At 38.7% G+C, this 27,858-nt stretch overlaps 1 protein-coding gene across 1 annotated transcript; it reads right to left on the bottom strand.

Annotated features, from left to right (window-relative positions):
• Positions 1-95: 95 nt before the first annotated feature.
• On the bottom strand, positions 96-27,386 carry LOC129925966 (probable autotransporter ROD_p1121). The gene is made up of 2 exons (XM_056027571.1): positions 24,694-27,386; positions 96-246 (listed from the first exon to the last, which is right to left on the bottom strand). Exons 1-2 carry the CDS (start codon positions 27,384-27,386, stop codon positions 96-98), a joined length of 2,844 nt encoding a protein of 947 aa, XP_055883546.1.
• Between the last annotated feature and the right edge of the window lie 472 nt (positions 27,387-27,858).

The following is a 27,858-nucleotide window of genomic DNA, read 5'->3' as shown; positions in this document are numbered from 1 at the left end:
TTAGTATCATTATCATCATCATCCTTACCATCATTATCATCACTATAATCATAATCATCATCTTAATCATCATCACCATCATCGACATGATCAGCTTAATCACTACAACAATAATCATCATCACCATCACCACAGTCATCCTCCTTATTATCATCGACATCTACACCATTAATATCATCAATATCACCATGGTCAACCAGACCACCATCAGCACTACCACCATCATCATCATCTAAGCAATGCACTCTTAAGCACAGGGTATTAGCCGTTAAGACATTTTATTCTACATAAGGCTTAGCCCACAGCCAAGTTTGAGCAGGTTAATTTATGGATTTCTTCTTCTCTTCTTTCATTGACTCAATATTTTCCATTGACCATTCCCTCTTTCATTATCTGTGTGACGTGTCTATCAATATCTACCACTCCGAGTACAGGATTTACAAAGCACCACTAGATTAACGCATGGATACCCCTCAGACGTAATTATCTTCTTTAAGAAGTAACGCCCTTAAGTTATAAGATAAGATTATATAAAAACGACAAAAAAAAAAGAAATTGTAGAAATATTGTAGAGGTAGTTAGTTAGGATTTAAAAGCATATAGTTCATACCAAAACTTTTTAAAATACGTTATTAAACTTACACAATTATTGAGCAGAACAAAACTGTTAACAAAACACCAAGAAATACCGACGTGTATTTGTGTTTGTGTAAATATGTGTGATAAATGCTGCTGCGTGGTGTGGGATGTGTGTGATAAATGCGTGCTGTGTGGTGTGGGATGTGTGTGATAAATGCTGCTGCGTGGTGTGGGATGTGTGTGATAAATGCTGCTGCGTGGTGTGGGATGTGTGTGATAAATGCGTGCTGTGTGGTGTATGATGTGTGTGATAAATGCTGCTGCGTGGTGTGAGATGTGTGTGATAAATGCGTGCTGTGTGGTGTGGGATGTGTGTGATAAATGCTGCTGCGAGGTGTGGGATGTGTGTGATAAATGCTGCTGCGTGGTGTGGGATGTGTGTGATAAATGCGTGCTGTGTGGTGTATGATGTGTGTGATAAATGCTGCTGCGTGGTGTGAGATGTGTGTGATAAATGCGTGCTGTGTGGTGTGGGATGTGTGCGATAAATGCTGCTGCGTGGTGTGGGATGTGTGTGATAAATGCTGCTGCGTGGTGTGGGATGTGTGTGATAAATGCGTGCTGTGTGGTGTGGGATGTGTGTGATAAATGCGTGCTGTGTGGTGTAGGATGTGTGTGATAAATGCGTGCTGTGTGGTGTGGGGTGTGTGTGATAAATGCGTGCTGTGTGGTGTATGATGTGTGTGATAAATGCGTGCTGTTTGGTGTATGATGTGTGTGATAAATGCGTGCTGTGTGGTGTGGGATGTGTGTGATAAATGCGTGCTGTGTGGTGTGGGATGTGTGTGATAAATGCTGCTGCGTGATGTGGGATGTGTGTGATAAATGCGTGCTGTGTGGTGTATGATGTGTGTGATAAATGCGTGCTGTGTGGTGTATGATGTGTGTGATAAATGCGTGCTGTGTGGTGTATGATGTGTGTGATAAATGCGTGCTGTGTGGTGTGGGATGTGTGTGATAAATGCGTGCTGTGTGGTGTGGGATGTGTGTGATAAATGCGTGGTGTATGATGTGTGTGAAGGGGGGGAGAAGAGAAAAGTCATTAATTATATCTTGTTTTAAGATCAGAATGTACCAGAAGTAAACGTGACCTACTTCCAAAGTTAAATACCTACATGATGGATGGCTTGGAACTCTTACGAAGCGGAAACGAAAAAAAAGGTAAAGACGGAAGTCAAGATTGAGATCTGCTCACAAACTTCATAAACCTACATAAATCTTTAGGAATGTACACACAGACGTTAACTCCTCAAACCTACATTGCAATGAGCTTAACCTACAATACAATCATCTAAACTATTTTTTCTAAACCTTAACCACAAACCTACTTCTATTGTTGTATCTAGAACTCCTGCAAAAAGGCTTGATATAGCGGAAGGCAGGATTCGAACCCGGGTCCAGAGCACATACCACATTACCAGGTAGCCTTGCTTCATAAGGCTTCATAAACCTTTTGTGTGCTTCTAGGTTTAATTGTTAGGTGCTGTTTCCGGCTTCTATGTTAATGTGTAGTGTGTCACAAACGTGACATCACAGACTCAAGACATTTCCAAAATGAAATATAGTCTTTCCGTCTAGGAAATATAGACTTACCGTCTAGGAAATATAGACTTACCGTCTAGGAAATATAGATGTTTGGCCCTAGCTTCCGGAATCGCAGGGTTGCTGGGAAATTATACAAACTGTGTTTTAAGTTGGGTTTGAAATATTTAATTGATAAATTTTAAATTAAAATCCTTCAATAAATATATTATTTTTTGTTACATTGAATCACTGTATTCTAGGAAGATATTGTGCTTTAGTTTTATCCTGTGTTCAAACGAATTCAAGTTTGAATAATTGTTTTACTGTCCACTTTCCAATGTTTTCTTTTAAACCTGCTTCGCATTCAAGCGATTTAAGTCGTATTCTGTGATATTTATCTTCTTTAAATCAAAGGCGGCCTTTTGGGTGGCAGACCAAGGGCTCATGGGTTAAAGAAATTCTTTTTGTTTTTTACCATGAGCCTATGATAAAAGTATGCGGGGCCTTTTTCATGAATTCTGATGTACATAACCAATACACTCTGAAATGAAATGAGTGTAGTTGATTTATTGGAAAATAGTTCTAATTGATGACCTGCTAACAACGTTAAAAAAAACTTAAACTCAAACTCTAAGGTCACATCATAAGGTCCTCATGGTTAAAAGACCTTCCTTCACGGAACAGTACCAGGAAGATGAAAGAAGAGACAGAGAAAGCGATGGGAAGACAACTTCAAAGAATGGACAGGCCAGTCAGTGAATGAAATTCTATCCAAGGCAAAGGAGAGAGAAGAACGGTGAGAGACAGTCGACAGATCTCGGGTGGTGCCTCCACGGTCCAACAGACTAAGGGATAGATGAAGGTGAAGATGACTTCTAAGTAACAAGAAGCTATTGCTTAATGTTGCTGAAGCCTATCTATACCACTAACCTATGTAAGCTCACAGAATGACATTTTGGGTAAGAGTTTGGGTTAGGCCCTAAAACTGACGCTCGCCCAGGAACCTCGCGTGCTGCTAAGACCATCTCTCTTAAAGGGGCCTTTTGGTTTCTTTTTTTCTAGTTTGTAGCAGGAGAGGTCATTCTTGGGTCCCTCAGTTGTTAATTGTGGTTTGTGCCTGCGTGTGTGTGGTTTGGTGGGAAAAAAAGGGGGGGGGGGTACTTTTAACTACTTCTTCAATATTCGAGAAAAACATCATTAAAAGAAGGAAGGAATTTTTTTTTAACCTTAAGATTTTGCGTTGAAATCGCTGGTGGACTCCTGAGGTTCGAGTGTGATTTTTGGTCTGGACTGACGCTCCGAAATATAAAGGATCCACGTGTTTATAACAAGAAAACACACACACACACACACAAAAAAAAGCTTATCTAAGGAGATAGCTCTCTCGTTGTAATGGCCTCGTTACACCCTGTCAGCCATAGAAACAGACGACCTTTACATCATCTGCCCCCACACATCTCAAGGTCTGAAAGTGGGGGGGGGGGGCCTATGCATATTAAACACTATTCACATTAAGACCTCCTTGGAATAGTAATATTAAAGCATCTCCTAATTAAAGCCAATCAGATGGAATGTACCATCACTGCCAGAAGCTTACGTGACAAAAACAAAACAAAACATTTTCCTGCAGAAGTAATAATGTAATTTCGAAACAGACGGGCCTCCAAATTGCTATTCCATCTCACATGCGTCCTTCACCTTGCTCCCTGGCAGCATCCATCTCGGAGAACATCGCCCTTTGCTGCCTTGTCATTGAATCATCATCAGCCTCGCCGTCATCGTCATTATCGTCAGGCAAGAGTACATCTATTTTCAGCGGTGTCAGGTCTTTTATCTCGGAACGACGGTTGCTACCATTTATTAAGACCACCGTATCTACGTAGCCATCACAACCGTCGCTACATCTTTTCTTTTTACCCCTCCCCTTTTTTTCCCCGCCATCTACCGCAGGATCTAGCTTGAAGCGTGCAGCGCAACTTTTTTCGCAATTTTTTGTTTGTTTATTGTGTTTCTTTTGTTTCTTAAGCTCGTGTTTACCTGGACTCAGCTCATCATGAAAGCCAGGTGTGCAGTCAACAGCGACTCATAATTTACCACCGCACGTTCACGCGCACTCATATACAGCGAATGCATTAAAAGCAGTAGAGGTGCATTTCATCAAAATACGAAGTAGATCTAGATCTAGGTATAAGAAGAATTTGAAAAAGCTGACTCAAAAATAAAAAAATATAAAAAAATAGAAAAATTCCTAGATTTCTGGATGAGTAGTGATCATTCACCTCGTACTATTTCAGCTGAACTTTGAGAAGAAACAATGCTCAGTACTTTAATCAAGCGATGGAATAATGCGTTCTAAAATCAAGTATTTAAGCAAGACGTGAATAATAATAGTGGATTCGTTTGACAACCGTAATAAAGGAAGATTTCATCTCAGTAATCGCATTGTTGAAAAATTTAACAATAAATGCACGTGTTGGTGCTATGTGACAGAGACAGTTCACGTGATAATATGAAAAACTACTTATTAATTGTTGTTTTAAAATATGTTCCTCTTATATGCATAATAAATGGTTTTTTTTTTCTCTTTGAAAATAAAAGTAAACCTTTTTTGTAAATAAAGTAGTTAGTATGACATAACTTACTTAACTTAGCAATCAATTGTAAAAAAAATATATTTTTTGACAAAAAATGTAAAACCGTTTGCATAAATCTGTTATAATTATGGTAAATAGTCGTCTCCCTTACTAAATAGTCTCCCGTATTTGTTACTATTAATAGTAAATAGTTGTCAAAATGGTGTATTTTTTATGAAAAAACTGCTTGCATAGTTGATTATAAGAATTATTTTTTTTCGCTTTCAGAAAAGAAAAACGTAGCCGTTGCTTCAGAACTTTGAAAGGTATAAAATATCATGATGTCGGATTTTCAAAATCTTTTTTAGTTTACGAGATCTAAACGGGACAGACGGATGGACAGACAGACCACACAAAACTAATACCGTCTATTCCCCTTTCAGGGGCCGCTAAAAAAACGCTTCACAATATTACTCTTAGACAATGTTGAAAATGTTATAGTGTACAGTGTACAACTTTTTCTACTTAACAACAGTAACAGTTGCTTATAGATACACTTTGAGATTTTTGTTGTTTTGCTGTTTACATTTACTTATATCAGCTCACTCCGTCTGTCTGTTTGTCAGTCTGTCTTGTACACTTTTTGTTCTCCCGCTTTCCATTCTTGGATGAAACTGAAAGTTGGCACAATTATTCATTGTTGATAAATTCAAACAAACCAATAAAAATTAGTCAATCAATTTCTTGTAGTTAATTAATTTTGGTTTATATGGACTCTAGTCAAGGCTAATGTACAGAATTGTTTCATTCTAGAACTGATAAAACCTTCAGTTGTTAAGTAATTGAATAGCTCAGTCAGCCTTTCATCATGGAGGCTAGAGTTCGGATCCTGACTCAGTATAATCGATGTAATTTCACTTATTACAAGCAGAGTTTCTAAGAATTATTTTTTTTATATTTATTTTTTTTTGTTCCGCTGGTTACCTTAATGTTTCTAAGACAGAGTGCTTTTTTTAAATTGCCAATAATTGAAATGTGAATTATGTTTTGGTCATAGAAGTTCTTATTTCTTTTGTTGACTTTGTCGAGAAAAATCTCTTTTTTTTTTTTACAGAATAGCTTTTGTCTTTAAAAAACTTTTTCAAGAGTATATCTGTTCTGGTTCTTGTCAAGTGTGGTATTATTACAAGGTATACACGAGTAACGTTTTGAAGGCATAAGAAGAGACAATATGTGTGAAAGTGAAGAGGAGAAAGGAGGAGGAGAAATAGTGGGTCAAGTGGAAGCTAAAGAGATAGGAAGAAATAGAGATAGAAAGATTTTCCTGTTTAGGAAATTTCGCGAAGATCTGTTAGAAAGAAAACCAGAAAAAAAAGTAAAAAGCTGTTCCTGTCTTTATTTGCCTCTGTGGCTTTAGTCTATCTCTGTATCTTTGTTTCTGTTCTCTTTCTCTCGCTGTTCTTACTCAAGTGTTCTGGCTTTCCTTGTCTCTATTCTTTCTCTTTGTTTCTGTTGTCTCTCTTTCTGTGTGCTTCTGTTCTCACTGTCTCTCCCTCTCCAGCTGTGCATCTGTTCTCTCTCGCCTCTCTCTCTCTCTCTCTCTCTCTTTGTTCTCGTCCTACCTCTCTAGTCCTTCTCTCACTCCCAGTCAGTTAACTGTTAACGTCTGTTACGCTATATACTCCTACTTTCACACACGTATATTAAATTGTAATCACGTGGGTGGATGTGACAGTCCAGTGATGGCTAAGTTTCAACTAGAACACCAACTGCTGACGTGTTCCACAATGCTACATTTGAGAGAAAAAAAAATATATCTATAATTCAAATTTAACTCATGCACAGCCGGGATTCAAACGAAACTAATTGTCTATTTATCAATCTAGTTTTTTCAGTGAAATGTGTTCGGGTCTGCGCTCTTTTCAGCGTGAGTGCTCAAACATAGTTTTTTGTTTTTGTATAAACTTATTCACATGTCCAGTCATGCGTGATGAGCAGTCGATAGAGTGTGGGAGTGAGTGAGCCACTTTACTTCTGGTGTATCGATAGCTTAGTCAGGATAAACTTAACATTGTGCTAATAAGTGACAGCCTCGGAACGCTAGAGATTCTACTAGAAGGAATGGGTTCTAGACATGGACAATTCCCCTTCTAATTATAATTTATAAGCGCATGATGTCGTAAAGGGTTAGACCTCAATGATTTAGAAGCTAGTATAAAAAGATTAAACTCTCGTTTTAAAGATTAGAACAAAGAGAGAGAGAGAGAGAGAGAGAGATGGGGAGGGGAGACGGAGGAGGAAGGAAACACTGGAGAAGCCAAAATGTATGTGTGTGTGTGGGGGGGAGAGTCCGGTGCGTAAGCGCGTACTCTCCTTAACCCGCCCCACGCGAGTAGTTCTTAGTGCTCTAATGTGACGACCTACAATCAACAACAGTTGTTTTTTTTTTTAATGGCCATTCGCTCGATCTAATGACTTAGTAAGTGACTACCAAGAATTCCGGACAAACGAAATGAAATACCCTAAGGCTGAAAGGAAAGGACAACAATAGTAGATGAGGCACTCGGCGCGAGATCTCTGCACTATCTTTCTCTCCGTACTGAGGTAGTTCCGGATCTCTTCTCAGTCACATGGGTGTGTTGTTTACATTAATGACCTATTTGATTTCATTGTCATTTAAACATGAAAATAGTCTAGATCTAGACATCTTTAAGTAATACAAAGTATGTTACCATAATTCACTAATTTTTATGATTATTTAGTAGGACTACTAGATCTAGGCTAGCACTAAATCTAGATCAACGTCTTATCATAGGAAGATATTGCCATTATTGCCATGTATAGGACCACAGTCAGGTGAAATTTTATAAAGTAGGTCAGAGATTCGGATTTGTCCACGTTTTGAAGGAATTCTTTATTTTGCTCATTCCTATAACACTACCCTGTTATGATTGGGCTTCAATAGCTTTGCTGTTTGTTATAAGAAAATGTTGCATTTGGTGTAGAATTAAAGGGGAATGCATGTTCTATTTATATAACACAAAGTTAAGTTTATAAAATTAAACATTAATTTATTTTAATGAGGTCAAATTCAACTGGTGTCGATTAGGAGAGAAAGAGTTAAATTTTTTACGCTGGAATTTATGCGGGACGTCGCAACCTGTGGACACTTAATTCAATGCAGGATAGGATTTACCAACACTAGCTATACTTTAGGGCCCCCAAAAATTTTTTAGCACTGACATATAATATCTGAACTTTTAAAAGGTCCTCAAAATGACTCATATCTCAAATAGCTTAGGGCCTTTTCAAGCTTAAGTGATTAAGTGCTTCTTTTCAATGGAGAATAATACAAATATGAACTCATTGAAATGCCAACCGTAAAGAGAAAATCAGTTATATTTTGGTCAGATGTCACTTGCTGTCGCTCAACGGTGACTTCTTTATCCGTATTAAAGCTTTTATAAACATAATTATGTGGGTAGTTCCCGTGGTAGGCCGACGTTTAGGTACTCACATATAAATTATAACAGCACTTTTGAATCGTAGTTTCAAGCACTAAGTGCGATCGGAAGTTTCTGCAGGCAATCATATCCAGCTGGGTCATACTTAGGGCATGAGTTTGATTTACAGCTTTGGAGCCAACTTTTTCAACCATGTTAATCCTTGGCCCCCCACGCATTATGAGCCCAGGTCAACACACATAGTCTCTCACATATGTTAATTCAAATGCCAGTAAATGAACACGGCACAAGTAACTATCTTCATGTCAACCTTAGTTGTTAGGACGAACGTTTGTCAGCCACTTGATTTCCGTGTAACTCTAAATTTCTTCATTTCAAAGTCATTTTAATGGGAGGTAAATCCTTTCTGAGGAGAATGAAGAGAACAGAACTCTTGTCACTTGAAATTAAAAATCTTATCTCTTACAGTAAAAAAAGATTTTAAAACAATATCCTAGTCTGATGTGTCGCTACTGTTTATACTAGCTAGAGTAAAGAGGCCTGCCATAAGGGTCGGCCTTAGGAGTAGGCAAACTAGGCAGCCACCTCCGATTGGTTGGGGCCTCGCACAGGATTCAAAAAATTTGGCAATCGCGGCAAAACGGCAGAGTCATGACGGTCGTGCCAAAACGGCTGCGCCAAAAACGTGCTGCTTCGTTGAAAAACATGGACCAAAACATAGCGGAACTGATACAGACAGTTTAGAATTCATTTGCGTAGTTTTTCATTCGTTATTTTTTGTTTTTCTATATCACTCGAGGCCACGTTATGCTTCCAAAAAGCCGGCCTTGCTATCATAAGTAACAATGATTTTTTTTTTCAGAAAAGCAAGTGACAAAGACAAAAATTTAAAAAAATGGACATGGCTCTAGGTGTAGGTCTATTCTTGGAAATGTCTAACGAGTTGAAGGAAGAGCCTATGAGACTCCAGATGTAAACGATGATTATTTCAAAGGTCGCTGTTGACGAATATCTGTTATTAATAGACTTTCATATTTTTTCCGTTTCAATCTTTGTGATTCATTACCGAGATGAGTTGCCAGGAAAAGATTTCTAATGCTCTAGTGTAACCAACTATTAACATTACTCACAATCACTATGTGAACTCATGTATTGGTAGACAGAGATGGGATTTAACCTCTTTTATGGACGCATTTATTATTACTCATCAGTGTTTCCCAGACCTTTAGCATATGTGTACCCCTTTTATAATTGTGTGTAATCTAGAGTACTCCTCGCCCCTTCCCCACTTTAATTTATGAACAGAACATAATAAATGGACCTTTTTTAACAAAAATCAGCATAGCTAATGAGGTGCAACGGTACCCCCTCCAAAGACCTTGGATACAGTCTGGTAGGACTCAAGTTAGCACACACAAAAAGTGAGAAGTTGGATGTTGGCTTGATCATGCGGTATGAGCTTCTATTTGTCCCAGGTTCGAACACAGCCCTCCGCCATCCCTTGTTGTCCTGCTGGCTATTCGTGCTATTATATGTTATTTCTGAATGAAGATTTTACACTTACAAGTCAAGTCTAATGCAAGTCAAATGCCCGACTCATGTAATGCTGTAGTCACTACAGTCTCGTCAAATGCCTGACTGGTGTTATGGTGTAGTCATTATACGAAACCATGGTCTGAAAAGAAATATAGCAGGAATATTCATACTACTATGCCGACTACAAATTCATTTCCAAATCCTCTTACATTGAATTAGTAGACCTTAAGATTTTTTAAAGCATAAAAACGAAAATGTCGTTAACAATGCAAAGATGTGGAGAATCTCTTTAATGACCACTTGACCGATCCTAACTCAAATGTATACGTGTATATGTCATTCATGCTGTGTATAACTTTTTTTTATTTTCAGACTGTCCTTGGGGATACCTCAAGATAGTGCTAGCTGTGGCCAAAAACTACTAAAAGCCTCCAGTCTTTGAGTGTAGCGTTCAGATCTCCACGCAGATTGTCCCGACTTGTTAAATAATTCATAAGTTGTGGGCTCATTGATTCTTACGCCTTGAAATGTCTTAAGTACAAATAGTGGAAACTGAATATATGGTAGATCAATAGAGTAGAGAGGGGAACATTAAATACAACTTCTTCTCCTCTACATTCATATTTATGTTTTTATGTTTGTGCTTTTTTACCCTTCAGGGAACAGAACCAGGAAAAAGAAGAAGAGGCAGACAGAGAAAGCGATGGGAGGACTACATAAAAGAATGGACGGGCCTGCCATTGAAAGAGGTTCTAAACAAGGCAAAAGACAGGGAGGAATGGAGAAAGACGGTCGACGAGTCTTGCGTGGTGCCACAACGGTCCAACAGACTAAGGGATAGTAAAAGGTAAAGGTAATTTGTGTGTTTTTTTATGCGTCAATGCCCAAACCATTTAACGAACTGAAAATATGCAGTATTAAAAAAAAGACACAATAGCATACCAATGTAAGGACACCCTCAGACATCCAAAATATGTGTCATTCTATATTGTTTAAAAAATAAATGGTATTATGTAGACTGAATTTAAAAAAATCATAAAAAGAAGTATCGGATACAATCACTTACTGACTTGCTTCAGCTCTACACCTCTGGCTCTACCTCCTACCACCTTCACTTCAAATCGGGGGAAAAATTATTTTCTTCATATAGATATTTGAGTCCATTTCCACTTACTACTCCGCATTCAGGTTTTGTCCCCCCCCCCCGGGTCACACACACACACTCATACATCAAAATTCAGTAAGAAAAAAAGTAAAGTTCTTATGTCCAACTATGTGGTCTACAAGGCAATGGATGCAAAGGTCATCTTTTCTGTTAGTAGGCAAGGGTGTCATGTGGCCAGCACAACGACCAACCCCCCTTACTTTTCCCCAACTAATGTCAGATACAGATTGGTCGATTAGTGATGGGTGGACTTGGAGGCCCCTACAGTCATTCTTACATGTTGTTGTTTTACATGTTATCTTATGTCACAAATAAAAGCGTCGCTTTAAAAAGACTAACTAAAATTGAAAACAACAAAAAACAAATCGTATCAACACTTGCCCATTTTTAAACCTTGCCTCCTCCTCTACCCTGCAGGGTCCTTCTGTGGCTCAAATCTGCAATCAAAATATCATGCTAGACTGTGAGATGAAATGTTTCTAAAATATGTTAACTATATCACGTGTTCATGGCATAGGGTTCGCGGACAGCCATCTCTGGCGCACCTCGGCTCACACCGTGCCCACCCATCCACCGTTCACTGCTGGCCATGCTACATCTAAGATATGGCTGTGATGTTTAGACGCAGTTGATAGACGCAATGTGCAGCTCAGTGACTATTTTTAACTTCTCTTTGGAGGTTATCACGTGGAAGCTCAAGTCAAACAACCCGTGGTAGAAAAAGTCGACGCTAAAATAAAAGCGATGCTGAAACTGAGGCGAAAGAAATCAAGAAAAAAAAAAGTGAGTGAAAAAAAAAAAAAAGTGGCCATGAAGTACAAAGAATTAATCACACCTCCCTGTTACACCCTCTCCCACAAAGATTTCCCAGATTTTTTCCCCTTTAAATAAAATAAAATATAAAAAAAAAAAACGCAGCACCTTCTTTTTCCACCTTCCTTCCAGTTTAACACTTTGAAATGACTCCGAGACTCACGATACAACGATAGCCGTGACGCATACCTGTAGTGACTCAACGTACAAATTTGTTTCCTCACAAGCAGAGGCTCTCAAGACGTTTTCTAATCTCAGCCACTTGGAAAATGATCGCTTGACACTATCAGTAATTTAAAACCAAATAAACCCTGCTGATTGATTCGTATTGGAGAACTCTTGTTAAAAATTAGGCAGGGCACTTGGATGTCACGTGGTCAGCTTCAGTTTAGAACCGTTTAATTTCTATTCGGATTTGATGATATGCACTAAGCCCACCAAGATTGTTACTAGGCCCACCAAGAATGTCTCAAACAACATCCAGAATGTTCTCCAAAAGCCACCAATAAATGTTTCTATACCTAACTTATAAAGGTTGCATTGTTCCATCAGGATGTGTCATATATCAGTAGGATGTGCCTAAGCTAAAGGATGGTCTGCCCAAGCTCACGTAAGGTCTTCCCAAACTCACACAAGGTGTGTCCAAGCTCACGCAGTATGTGCCCAAGCTTAAGGTTGATATCCCTCTAAATTCACTCTGTGTGTGCCCCAATAGATGACTCAATATCAGTTGTAGAGCGTAGAGCGATTTGTTATGTTGCATGTTTGTTACATCCCTGGAAGCTGCCACATGCCACGATGGAACCAACAGAGAGATGAGTGATTGAAGAGTACAAAGACATTTATTTATACATTGTAACAATTGCATCACAGCACAAAGTCTATTTTGCATTTTTTTGATAGCTGATATACCTTATATACTTAAATCTGAATATAGACAAACCCTTTTTTTTAATCATACAAAGTAATACTATATACAATGGTATATTGGACGTTTTATCTAATGTTTTTAATAAGTTTGACTTTAACATAGAATTTATGTTCTAAATATGACAATTCTAAATAATAAATCTGGTTTTAATGTTTCTAAGCTTACACATTTTGTTTTGTAAAAGTTGCTTCTTAGAATATGTCTCCACATTTTGAGAAGCTTCTGTCTACATTGAAACGTGAAGGTATAAACTCTTAAACTGAGGGACACACGGTAACATTGACGAGTTGATGAAGACTACAGACATTTGTTGCTATTTTGGAGCAGGGTAATTTTGGAAGCCAACACTGTCAGGATTATATGTTGGGTTTAAAAACAAAAAAAAAAACAAAAAACGAATGAGATCTTGATAGTATTGGTCTTTCTTGGTTTAAATTATGTCATGCAAATAAATGCATCCATGTTCCTAATCATCAAAACAAATCTGTTTCTTTGAAAGATGTATACAACGTGTCTCTAAAGTAACGCTACTTTCTTTGGTTTCAAATGTAGTGTTCTGTACTTGTTTCTAGGAACTGAAATGTGGAGAGGTCAGTGCAAACTATTGGTGTTAGGGCTGTTATTGTTTAAAATAGTAACACATGACTTAGTCACGTGACTGAACCACACCATTAAAAAGGGCCGCTCTTGAAAGTCAGTATTTCTGTTCACTGAGGTATTATTTCCTCCATGTTGGTTCTCTTCTTCATTCAACACACATTCGCACCACTCCACACATTGACACTACGCTGCGCACGTAACAGCGACATCCACAGAGCTCCTTTCTGTTAATAAATGTACTCTCCCTGCTGTTAGTCAAGTTTATCAATATACCTGTGTCTTAAGTCAAACTCTCGTTCGTGTTAGTAATTCATCACACCAGACTCCCATCAACAGACATCGTTCCCGTTTTTTAATTTTCAAAAATTATTTTCAATCTTAAATGTCTCTTTTGTTTGTGGAGGTTAACAGACTCAATATTAACGTATGATTCTCAAATGAGTCCAACAACGCCAAGACCATCTACGTTCTTAATGGTCTAGAAATTGCGGTGGATGATATTACTTTGTTTAATACGGTTTGGAAATAAGCTGAAGAAAAAAAATGTATACGAATATGTTTGGTGATATGGATGTGTCTAGGTAAAACGAAAGTTAAAACAATTACCACTTGATAAGAACTTAGTGTCACACCAAACATATCCAAACACGTTGTGTCTTAGAGAAAGTTGGTCAACAGTTCTTTCCCTTGTCATTTCTTATTCATTTTTCGCATTCACCTTCCACCCCCACCTCTTATTCTTAAGTCACTATTGGTTTCACAAACATGGCGTCTGAACAGAGCTTGCTGACATAGGAGAGTCTTGGTTACAATAAAGTCACAGACACACAAAGTCACAGACACACAAAGTCACAGAAACACCAAGTCACAGAAACACACACATCACAGACACACACAAGTCACAGACACACACAAGTCACAGACACACACAAGTCACAGACACACACAAGTCACAGACACACACATCACAGACACACACAAGTCACAGACACACACAAGTCACAGACACACACAAGTCACAGACACACAAGTCACAGACACACACACGTCATAGAAGCACAAAGTCTCTGAGGCAGAGGCACTGTACAGAACTGCTTAATGTTAAGTAAGAGTTTTAATTAGGAGCTATCCTCAAGTTGTTTACCAACAGGGTTCACTCAAAACAAGTATATCCTGTTTCCTTAATGTCACTATTTACAGAGACGGAATTTTGTAAGCTATATCAACACACGCCGTTACATTTAACATGTGGAATTTTTTTTTTCATTTGAATGTCGTCATAAAAGTGGCAAATTGTTTAAATTCCAATTTCTTATCCTTTATAATTCGAACTGGAATAGGGCTTGGAGTTAACAGCCAACTGCATTGGAAGCGGAACTGACCGATGTCAGCTCATTAGATCCCCCACTAAATTCAGTTCATCTGAGGTGTTTAGAAAATCCTAGACTGCTTATGACTTCATTGTTCTGACCATACTCGTTCTTTGACTGCAGAGTATATTCGTGTAAATGTGATACTATAGAGATGAAGTACGTGGCAGCCTAATCAAAGGAGCGAGTTTGAAACTAGTTTTTCACAGGAAATTTAAGACTCCACTCTCAGGACATCTCAGAAATCTCACCCAAACGTGTTGAAACAATAAGACTATGTTGACATCCTTGACGAATCTTCTTTAAATTGACCGGATGTAAACTTTAAAATCTACAAAAAAGTAAACACACTCCTACGTCACACGTAGAACAGAACTAGCACTTAGACAACGAAAACAATTCCGCCAATTTGTCTGTCAACTGTCATCGCTGTCTGTGCGTGTGTGTCGCAGTCGTGACAGATTTATCTTGGTTACAGCACGGAGGCAAAGAACAAAGCTAAATAACTTGTAGATCCAGAAGTTCGTGTTTCCATTTTAATAAGTTGCTTTTTTTTTTCAGTGATCTCATCATTTTTACTTGAGACAATTGCAGCGCCCACCTTTCAGCGAATCACGGACACGCCTTGAGCTTTTTTCCAGTGTACAACGAGGTTTAATGAAGACACAGACTTCCGTAGTATATCTTTCTCCAAATACATCAAACATAGGCGGAGTCGGAGGTGACGTAATTATGGCTTAATCCACTTTAAAAACAATGAAATCGCACAGTGAGGATATATTTTTCTTGACTTAAGGGCCTTTAAATTCAAACCTAAAACAATATAACATACAGCACATGTACAAAGTAGCTCCGCAATCCTCCACTCAGTCCAGATAAGACTTCTATTATAAATTGTCATACTTAAAGAATTGTTTTTACATATAGGTTAAGCTAGTACTCCATATTAATTTTTAGATTCGAAGAAATGCTTTATTATTAAGTTTCTTTTAATAATCAGTATTATCATAAAAAAAAATATAAATAAATAATTAACAACTCCATGTGAAAGGTTCAAATTCTCTCTTTCAAGAGCCCTGGACAAAAACCCTTCGGTTGTGCTTAAAGCTCTCATGTCCCTAGAATGGTCAGGTTTCCCATAAGCGTCGAAATGGATTTGGGAATATCGGGGGAAAGTCGAAAAACATTTACGACACGATTGCCCCTTCCTCCCCGCAGTGGGGGCACCGTGAGTCGAAGTTATGGCCTGTACCTTGCAAGTTTATTACAGAAGGTAAGTAGAGCCTACTGAAGTTCCGATTGTCACTGCTTTGGATCAGTGCTTTAACCTGAATCACTTTGAGTGAGGCTATAGAGTGAGAGAAGTTGAGAAAAGTTTTTAGGTTTAGCCCCCAAAATTTAGTATTTGTTTTTCTTAATTTTTATTTTTTTTAAGATGAAATTTTTTTGCTTCCAAAATAAAATGATTGAAAATGTTTCTAAATGGGGCAAACGAAACCACGGTGTTTTCCAACCGTTGGATGTGAACCGACTCCAGGTGCCAGTAGCGAGATTGTATGTGGGTGTAGGGGCGGGAGAAGGGCTTCACTTGATCGCCCCCACACCCCTCTGAGTGGGAAATAAGTGAGTAAGGTACATATTGTAACGTGTACGTGATCGGAACTTTAAGCCGTGAATGTTTCTGAAATGTTTATGTACTGGGAGTGGAGTGGAGGGCTAGTCGGGGAGGAATTCCCCGTAACTCTTTTTACAAGCTTCTATTTTGTTTGTTACACTTTCTCTACGGGAAGACCTGTTGCAATGTAAGGAAATAAACTTTGACCTTTTCACGTGAGTCTGTAACAGACTAATAATCTCATTAGTGATCAAATTAAGCATACAGACATTGCGTCCATTCACATCCTGTTTAAGAAGTTGATGATTGGTAGTGCAATAAAACTAGTCAAATAATGTTTTAGCTGATTGAATGTCTCACTCCAAGATACGCCAAACATAGTTCATGTTTTAATTGAAGGTGTTTGAAACTTTCAACTGGGGAGTATCTATTGCGTCTGAATTGGCCACATTATTATTTTTCTTAGACCAATATACTTACAGTAAAGCGTGTCTAGCTTGAAGTTTCTCAGCTTGAACATGGAAAGACTTCTGTAAGCGGCGGGCCATATAGCTGGCAGTATATATAGCAATCTTAAACATTTAGGTCTCTGGGTTAAGAGCCTGAGTTGCCTTGAAATGTCAAGATCCACATCCTTATTGTTATTGAATCAACTGTAAGGCAATTTATCAAAGTTTTGGTTCATGAAAGTCTCAAGTTATGGTTTTATTATTTTTACTTAGACAACCAATGACCGTTAATTTATAAGATATGGGATATATGAGAGCCCCTTTAAATAGTCTAATGGTTTATAATTTTCATCTTTCTGCGTCCCCCTACGGTCGTCTCGAGGACCCCCTAGGGGTCCGCGGACAACAGTTAAAGACACTCTGCTTTCTCACTATAAATATGATCGACTTTATGATTTAAAAAAACGTGTATTTGGTTATATGGAGAATAAAAATGGGCTAAAAAATGTTGTTTTTTTTTTTATCTATAAATATTAAGTATTAGAAAGGATCTAGTTAGGGAATAGCTGGAAAGATTTGGTTGCGCGCCTCAGTCGAAGCACCACCTCCCCCGCTGTGTAATGTCTGATGATGATAGTATATAACATTGAATGGTCATGCGTTTTTTTTTCTTTTCCGAACAGTTCGCTTGATAACATCTCGTTAATAAAACTTAAAAACTGACACTAATTAAGACCTTGCATTTATTGGTGACCCTCGAGGATTTAAATATCTCTTTAAGTTAAAATGTTTCGCGTTAAGGGTTGTCAACAGAAGCCCTAGTTGGGCAGCTCCATATAAACGGCGCCACGTAAGTGTTTGCCCCACGTGACCTAGATTTACTATAAAACACTTTTAATGCTACAAGCGTAAGTCCTATTTGTCCACGCTCTACCGTCTGCCAACACTTCGCGCATTCCTCGTATGGGACACTCGGTGCGGACTGCTATAAATAGTTCAACCTTGACACTGTTTCAACTGCGCAGCACAAACAAGTACGAAAAAAAAAATACTTGCAGTTTCGATGTTTGGGTTGGTGTGATGGTATAGTCTACTGGGGGGCAGGGTGAGAAGGGGGTGCTTTAGTAGCGTGGGAGTTGGCGTTTGTTTTTCAAATTCTATTTTTCTCATTACGTAAAAGGCTTGCCGGGAAGGGAAGACTTCAACGAAAGACAAAAGCGCGCCTTTTTTTTTTTAATTTTGAAAAACCCTCGAAAATATTCTGCGCCTCTCTCTTTTTTTTTTTTCAATACATGCCAGGTCAAGTTAATATAGTCTGCATGTAGATGTAGCATTTATCGCACATGTAAGTCCTAGACATTGGTTCTCATTGTGTTTCATTTTAAGAGGCGAGGTCTCGGTCACATGAGGTGACCTCATGGTGGCTAGATAGAAAGACATCATGAATTGTGAAAGGGCTCTCATGAGTATATAAGTCAAAGTTTTTGTTTCTTCACATCAAGACAATCAAAACAATGACTTGTGCCGGACTTAGCTTTGTGGAGGCCTTGGTCAAGACTTTTGTGGAAACCCTATTTTATTTATTTTTTTGGCTGGAGGGGGGCTTTGTGAAAATGGACTTACTTTAATTTTAGGGTAATTGACACATCAAAATATATTTAACCTCATTTTCCTTTTTTTTTTAATAAAAATATTTTGCATGCATGTTTAAATTTTCTATTTGTAAAGTTTGTGGAGGGCCTCTTTAAACAGTGACGCCCTGACTGGCTGCACTGATCTGTCCTCTCTACGCAGGGCCGGATTTATGTATGTGGAGGCCCCGGGGCAGGATTTTTGTGGATGCCAAAGTTCCTACACTTTTCCGAAAGCTTTAATTAAAATCCACTTAATGACTATAGTACTTCTATCTAAAAGCATGTCATATACTTTTAGAAGAAAGACATTGAGTACATGTAGAGTTAATCTCATTTCCTTCTTTGTATGTATTTTGTTTATAAACGCACTGCCTTAAATCCGGAGCTGCTTTTGTATATTACGAGCACGCTACACGCAAAAACTTCTAACGACAGTGTTGTCAACTGTAAGATTTAAAATGAAAAAAAAAAAAGTAAAGCTGCTGACCCCTGGGCAGTAGCCGCGACTGGCCTTCCTTAAATCCAGCGCTTTTTCTATCCCTATCTAATTCCCCCCCCCCCCCCCCGGAAATACGCGGGAATAATGGTTAATTTATTAGGGCCACCAAATCAAGTAATAAGCGCCAGAAAACAACAACATGTCATCCTTTGAGATTCCGTGGTCTGTGTAGATGAATGCTTGAGTGTGTAAACAGTGTGTATATGTAGATACGTTATAGTGTATTTGTGCAGGAGGCGGGAAAACCTATAAGGTCATTTCGTCAGATAGTTCTTGGAAAAAGAAAAAAAAGAAGAATCAGACCGTACATAATAATACCATCACATGGATCAGTTGGATCTGGGGGGGTGTGAGAGACCAGACTGACCTTGTGGTCTGTACTGCTATAGGTCATGTTATGCTCAGTCACAACATGCTCCCCAATAGTATTGCATTTGTTGTTGTTGTTACATGTATGCAGTTGACTCTTAATAGTCCAGCGGTGACTGGATCGAGGGCTGTCGGATTCTCAAAGTTGAGATGCACTTCACGGGCTATTGTTGTCTGTGTCAAGACCAGTCTATGTCCATAATAAAACAATATGAACTAAACAAAAAGAGGACAGATACAAAAAAATACAAATCGAATGATTTCAGCTTTCATGCCCTGTACACTTTAGGCGCAGATACATTCAACAAAATATACGTACTACAGTATACAATAGTGACATCTTATAGAGCCAACTAATGAATATTGGATTACACCACCCTATCCCCCGCCCCCCCCCCCCACCCCGAGAAAAAAGACTATTCCAATGATACCCTTAAGATCTAGATTTAGAAGACGATGCGTAAAATATTCCGAACATTAAATTAATTAAACTCTTGAATGAATAGAGGAGACATATGGAAATGTAATTATAGCTTTTAAATAGCGCTACTTTCATGCTTATTGCATGCTCAGAGCGCTACGATCCAATCTCACCAGGTGGGAGGAGGTATCTGGGAGAGGGTTTTCCGTGCTGCATTTGGATGCTCAGAAAAACACAACTCTGCTCGAGTCGGGTGTCGAACCTCGAGCCCCCTTCATAGGTAGCCATTACTAGCCAAGCCAAGCCAAGTTCGAGTGTACTTAATCTCTCGGCCACGCTTCCAACTAAAATATCAGAAGACGTGTCATATTTCTAGGAAAATCGATAGAGCCATTATCCGACCCTGAAGATTTTGCCGACTCTGAATGTGGGACTTGTATAAATCAGTACTAGTGATTGTTAAGAATTTTGTCCTGGCTATTTGGTGAAGGTCTTTCAAGATAAAAACGTAATTAAAATCAGGTCATGACCTTCGCACCACAAATACGTGTTTGCAGCCGAGACCAGACGTTATAGAAGCCTCAACACTGACCTACGACGTCGCAACCTGTGGGCAGTGGAGACCAATAACTCATTGCCACGTCACTGGTCAATACGTCAGGCCAGTGACGTGGCAACAAGCTATTGGCCTCCCCTGCCTGACCATAGGATGCCACGTGACAGGTCAGTGTTCATGCTTTCTATGACGATTGGTCTCACTTTAGCTCCTTTGCTTGGTTACTACTGACTGTAATTTGCCTTCATAGCCTTTCGGATTACCAAGTGTGTCAGATTACCAAGTGTGTCAGATTACCGAGTGTGTCAGATTACCGAGTGTGTCGAATTACCGAGTGTGTCAGATTACCAAGTGTGTCAGATTACCGAGTGTGTCAGATTACCATTTTGTCAGATTACCGAGTGTGTCGAATTTCCGAGTGTGTCGAATTACCGAGTGTGTCAGATTACCGAGTGTGTCAGATTACCGAGTGTGTCGAATTACCGAGTGTGTCAGATTACCGAGTGTGTCGAATTACCGAGTGTGTCAGATTACCGAGTGTGTCAGATTACCGAGTGTGTCGAATTACCGAGTATGTCAGATTACCGAGTGTGTCAGATTACCGAGTGTGTAGAATTACCGAGTGTGTCAGATTACCGAGTGTGTCGAATTACCGAGTGTGTCAGATTACCTAGCGTGTCAGATTACCGAGTGTGTCGAATTACCGAGTGTGTTAGATTAACGAGTGTGTCAGATTACCGAGTGTGTCGAATTACCGAGTGTGTCGAATTACCGAGTGTGTCAGATTACCGAATGTGTCAGATTACCGAGTGTGTCGAATTACCAAGTATGTCAGATTACCGAGTGTGTCAGATTACCGAGTGTGTCGAATTACCGAGTGTGTCAGATTACCGAGTGTGTGAGATTACCGAGTGTGTCGAATTACCGAGTGTGTCAGATTACCGAGTGTGTCAGATTACCGAGTGTGTCGAATTACCGAGTGTGTCAGATTACCGAGTGTGTCAGATTACCGAGTGTGTCGAATTACCGAGTGTGTCAGATTACCGAGTTTGTCAGATTACCGAGTGTGTCAGATTACTGAGTTTGTCAGATTACTGCGTGTGTCAGCTTAACAAATGTCGCACTATCAAGAGTCAACAGTATTAAATTTTTTTTTTTTGTATTTTTTCTTAGTGCTTATTGTTACCGGTCGTTGACTTGTAGCACCAAACTGCTGGTAGACAACTAAACCATTGTAGGTGTATTATATCTTAGCTAATAAAAATTGAAATGACTTGAATAACTTCCTCGTAAACAGTACTAAATATAAATTTAATTAATAACATACACAAAATCAACTTGAGATAACATGAAAAAGGTAGTAGACTTTAGTAATAATATTTATTTTTTTTACAAAATCGAACTCATTACTATAACACAACCTTTTAGTCTCACGTTCTGAATCCTCGGTCCGAATAAGACGACAATGCCAACTATGTTACATCATTCACAACCAATCGCTAACATCCTCCGACCGTCACCATAGAAACACACCCCATAACAATGGTACAGTTGGGCATCACGAGGCAACTATTGAAGTTGAAAATGTTAGCACACATTTCTAATATTGCTCCTCGGGAAACAATCGTACTCTCGCACTTTCCAATGTGGCGCTTGTTGTATGTCAACTTTTAAGTCGTCCAACGTTCATCTGGCAGGACGAGGTCAGAGCCTGGACATAATCTGCTGAAGGCAGGAACTCAAAAATGACGTGAATGTCCCATCACGTAACCAAAGAGGCTCTCTGACCAAAGTTAGGATTAAGTTTTTCCTGTCCTCATGCGAAACTGCAATCGTAAACAACAATAAAATTACACAGCCTAGTCCCTGTTCATCCGAACTTAAAGGTTGAATTAATTTCTTCCAAGCTTTGAAGCAGTGTGGTATCTTTCTTTTTTCTACATCAAGATATCTCAAGATATCACCAACGCACTTATCTTTTAGCGCGTAACAGTTTGTTGATTAGTATAGTTTGAGCTTTGACCTTAGTAACCTTACATCAACCCCCTTTCCTTTCACTATCAAGCCCACCCCCCAGCCCACCAACGATATCAAATAGTTTCCAGGACATAAACAAGTTTGACCGGGGCATCCACAAAGGAACGACAGGCTCGCTCGGATGGAACCCTAGTTACATTAACAATAAGGGCAAGGCAATAGATAAGGCAGATTTAAAAGGGTTGGGGGGGGGGGTAAAATTAACGAAGGGGGGTCATGAAAAATAAAGGTTTGAGGGGGTATAAATCTATACACTCAGGAGGAGAGAACTGCAATGTATAAGTGGATGGGGGGGGGGTAGACTTTTTATTACATCGTAGATTTCCACCTAAAACTGGAGTACTGAAAAACAGGTCTCTTAATTACCAATCGATTCAAATTTGGACCGTACAAATTAGGTAAGCTGACAAATGGTGGTCCAAGTGTTCCGTATTTTTTTTTAAAACAATTTCCCTTGGGTAACGACGGAGAAGGGGTATAAGTATCTCCTTTAGATCTAGTGAGGGAGGGGGGTGGGATTGTTTAAAACTCATCTGTTTCTATGACCGACGGTTAACGTAAGTGTCATGTGGCCAGCACAACGACCAACCGCCTTTACTTCCCTAGAGTATGTCAAGTACACTTCAGAGTTGGATGGACTCAGGAGTGTCAAAAAAACTCGAAGTTCAAAATCCCAGTTGATTCGAATTTGAGACCCCCCTCGGTTCGGAAACCAAGCGCTTTTACAGTCAGACACCACGCTCCACAGAGAGGAAGGGTATTTTTACAGTCAGACACCACGCTCCACAGAGAGGAAGGGTATTTTTTACAGTCAGACACCACGCTCCACAGAGAGGAAGGGTATTTTTACAGTCAGACACCACGCTCCACAGAGAGGAAGGGTATTTTTTACAGTCAGACACCACGCTCCACAGAGAGGAAGGGTATTTTTACAGTCAGACACCACGCTCCACAGAGAGGAAGGGTATTTTTACAGTCAGACACCACGCTCCACAGAGAGGAAAGGTATTTTTACAGTCAGACACCACGCTCCACAGAGAGGAAGGGTATTTTTACAGTCAGACACCACGCTCCACAGAGAGGAAGGGTATTTTTACAGTCAGACACCACGCTTCACAGAGAGGAAGGGTATTTTTACAGTCAGACACCACGCTCCACAGAGAGGAAAGGTATTTTTACAGTCAGACACCACGCTTCACAGAGAGGAAGGGTATTTTTACAGTCAGACACCACGCTTCACAGAGAGGAAGGGTATTTTTACAGTCAGACACCACGCTTCACAGAGAGGAAGGGTATTTTTACAGTCAGACACCACGCTTCACAGAAAGGAAGGGTATTTTTACAGTCAGACACCACGCTTCACAGAGAGGAAGGGTATTTTTACAGTCAGACACCACGCTTCACAGAAAGGAAGGGTATTTTTACAGTCAGACACCACGCTTCACAGAGAGGAAGGGTATTTTTACAGTCAGACACCACGCTCCACAGAGAGGAAGGGTATTTTTACAGTCAGACACCACGCTTCACAGAGAGGAAGGTATTTTTACAGTCAGACACCACGCTTCTGGGGAAGTGTGGTATGCCGGGAAGAGGGATTTTTTTTTTTGGGGGGGGGGTTATCATTTAATTTCGCACTTGGATAAACAAAAATGTTCCCCGTAGGTCATTCATTGAATTAAAGAAAAATTACCTTTTAAACATATGCGTTTCTATCATAGAAGAATAGAGTCGGGAGAAATTGACACACGAAAGAAAAAAAAAACAAAAACAAACAAAAAAAAAACTACCAGAAAATCACAATGCCGAATTATCTTTTCCAATACCCAGGACCAGTTTATCGTTTGCTATAAATGAAACCAGTACTGAAATGTGTTTATTGCTACTTACAAAAGAACAAAATAGAGCTTTCTGCTGATTGACCTGATCACACATCTCCCGTAATTCCCCCGCCACCGGGCACTATTGTTCCTCAATATTTTCTGACACTCTGGGCATGTGGGTATTAGTCATTAGTCAGTAGAGCTCTACATTCAGGTCAATGCCAACTGTGATTGTCACAGGTCATCGGCTAAAGATGTTTCTATAAAACCTGCTGAGTGAAATAAGTTAATGGTTAATCAGGTTCACCATGAACCTGTAACCTAGATCTAGATCTAATTTGTTTTTAGTTAGGGAAATAACCTTGGCATTCCAATACTATCACAGCATGAAAATCAAGCTTAATGAAACAGTGGTCATAACCAAGGCCGGATTAACTGCACTCATGCTTCACAAACTAAAAAATCTGTCTAAAGTTCCTTCTACTACATACATTAACATATACATGTACTTGACATTGATATTCAAGACCTCTGAAGATCCTCCACCAATAAACATATACATGTACTTGACATTGATATTCAAGACATCTGAAGATCCTCCACCAATAAACATATACATGTACTTGACATTGATTTAAGACATCTGAAGATCCTCCACCAATAAACATATACATGTACTTGACATTGATATTCAAGACATCTGAAGATCCTCCACCAATAAAAATATACATGTACTTGACATTGATATTCAAGACATCTGAAGATCCTCCACCAATAAACATATACATGTACTTGACATTGATATTCAAGACATCTGAAGATCCTCCACCAATAAACATATACATGTACTTGACATTGATATTCAAGACATCTGAAGATCCTCCACCAATAAACATATACATGTACTTGACATTGATATTCAAGACCTCTGAAGATCCTCCACCAATAAACATATACATGTACTTGACATTGATATTCAAGACCTCTGAAGATCCTCCACCAATAAACATATACATGTACTTGACATTGATATTCAAGACCTCTGAAGATCCTCCACCAATAAACATATACATGTACTTGACATTGATATTCAAGACCTCTGAAGATCCTCCACCAATAAACATATACATGTACTTGACATTGATATTCAAGACATCTGAAGATCCTCCACCAATAAACATATACATGTACTTGACATTGATATTCAAGACATCTGAAGATCCTCCACCAATAAACATATACATGTACTTGACATTGATATTCAAGACATCTGAAGATCCTCCACCAATAAACATATACATGTACTTGACATTGATATTCAAGACATCTGAAGATCCTCCACCAATAAACATATACATGTACTTGACATTGATATTCAAGACATCTGAAGATCCTCCACCAATAAACATATACATGTACTTGACATTGATATTCAAGACATCTGAAGATCCTCCACCAATAAACATATACATGTACTTGACATTGATATTCAAGACCTCTGAAGATCCTCCACCAATAAACATATACATGTACTTGACATTGATATTCAAGACCTCTGAAGATCCTCCACCAATAAACATATACATGTACTTGACATTGATATTCAAGACATCTGAAGATCCTCCACCAATAAACATATACATGTACTTGACATTGATATTCAAGACATCTGAAGATCCTCCACCAATAAACATATACATGTACTTGACATTGATATTCAAGACATCTGAAGATCCTCCACCAATAAACATATACATGTACTTGACATTGATATTCAAGACATCTGAAGATCCTCCACCAATAAACATATACATGTACTTGACATTGATATTCAAGGCATCTGAAGATCCTCCACCAATAAACATATACATGTACTTGACATTGATATTCAAGACCTCTGAAGATCCTCCACCAATAAACATATACATGTACTTGACATTGATATTCAAGACCTCTGAAGACCCTCCACCAATAAACATATACATGTACTTGACATTGATATTCAAGACATCTGAAGATCCTCCACCAATAAACATATACATGTACTTGACATTGATATTCAAGACATCTGAAGATCCTCCACCAATAAACATATACATGTACTTGACATTGATATTCAAGACATCTGAAGATCCTCCACCAATAAACATATACATGTACTTGACATTGATATTCAAGACATCTGAAGATCCTCCACCAATAAACATATACATGTACTTGACATTGATATTCAAGACCTCTGAAGATCCTCCACCAATAAACATATACATGTACTTGACATTGATATTCAAGACCTCTGAAGATCCTCCACCAATAAACATATACATGTACTTGACATTGATATTCAAGACATCTGAAGATCCTCCACCAATAAACATATACATGTACTTGACATTGATATTCAAGACATCTGAAGATCCTCCACCAATAAACATATACATGTACTTGACATTGATATTCAAGACATCTGAAGATCCTCCACCAATAAACATATACATGTACTTGACATTGATATTCAAGACATCTGAAGATCCTCCACCAATAAACATATACATGTACTTGACATTGATATTCAAGACATCTGAAGATCCTCCACCAATAAACATATACATGTACTTGACATTGATATTCAAGACATCTGAAGATCCTCCACCAATAAACATATACATGTACTTGACATTGATATTCAAGACCTCTGAAGATCCTCCACCAATAAACATATACATGTACTTGACATTGATATTCAAGACCTCTGAAGATCCTCCACCAATAAACATATACATGTACTTGACATTGATATTCAAGACATCTGAAGATCCTCCACCAATAAACATATACATGTACTTGACATTGATATTCAAGACATCTGAAGATCCTCCACCAATAAACATATACATGTACTTGACATTGATATTCAAGACATCTGAAGATCCTCCACCAATAAACATATACATGTACTTGACATTGATATTCAAGACATCTGAAGATCCTCCACCAATAAACATATACATGTACTTGACATTGATATTCAAGACATCTGAAGATCCTCCACCAATAAACATATACATGTACTTGACATTGATATTCAAGACCTCTGAAGATCCTCCACCAATAAACATATACATGTACTTGACATTGATATTCAAGACCTCTGAAGATCCTCCACCAATAAACATATACATGTACTTGACATTGATATTCAAGACATCTGAAGATCCTCCACCAATAAACATATACATGTACTTGACATTGATATTCAAGACATCTGAAGATCCTCCACCAATTAACATATTTTGTTTATGGTTCAGTTTCACTTCTCGACATTTCCTCTGGCATATTGACTTCAATTTACAAATCAACTCCTCCTTCATTATTTAACTGCCCATCTCATAAGGTCATGGGTGCGCTTTGGCTGAGTGGTTAAGCTCTTGGCTTCCGAAACTGGGTCCTGGGTTCAAATCTCGTGAAGACTGAGATTTTGAATTTCGGAAAATTTTAAGGCGCCCCTGAGTCCACCCAGCTCAAAAGTCTGGGAAAAGCTGGCCACAGGACACCATGCTCGTTAACTGTTGGCCAAAGAAACAGATGACCTTAACATCATTATCCCTATAGATCGCAAGGTCTGAAAGGAGAACTGTACTCACAAAGTCATATACTGACTGTTTACTCAATAACTTGTAAACCTAGTTTGACTGTCTGCATCCTTTAGCTCGTTACACACATAGAATAGTTCACTAGTTTGAAGGTAATTTAATATCCTTACGTTCAGGAAAACAAAGATTGTTTCAAATTTGAGCAAAGCCTCTTTGTCTTTCGACTCTATATCTTTGTCGTCTTATGGCG

This window comes from Biomphalaria glabrata, chromosome 4 (assembly GCF_947242115.1).
Source record: "Biomphalaria glabrata chromosome 4, xgBioGlab47.1, whole genome shotgun sequence".
NCBI lineage: Eukaryota > Metazoa > Mollusca > Gastropoda > Planorbidae > Biomphalaria > Biomphalaria glabrata.
The sequence above is the reverse complement of the archived record's forward strand: the minus strand, read 5'-3'. Positions and strand labels throughout refer to the sequence as shown.

Coding starts and splice junctions, on each gene's coding strand:
- LOC129925966 (XM_056027571.1), bottom strand. CDS start 27,386: ATGAAGGAGGAGTTGATTTGTAAATTGAAGTCAATATGCCAGAGGAAA. Junction 247..24,693: donor GTCTTGAATATCAATGTCAA/GTACATGTATAT, acceptor CCTGTGCTTAAG/AGTGCATTGCTTAGATGATG.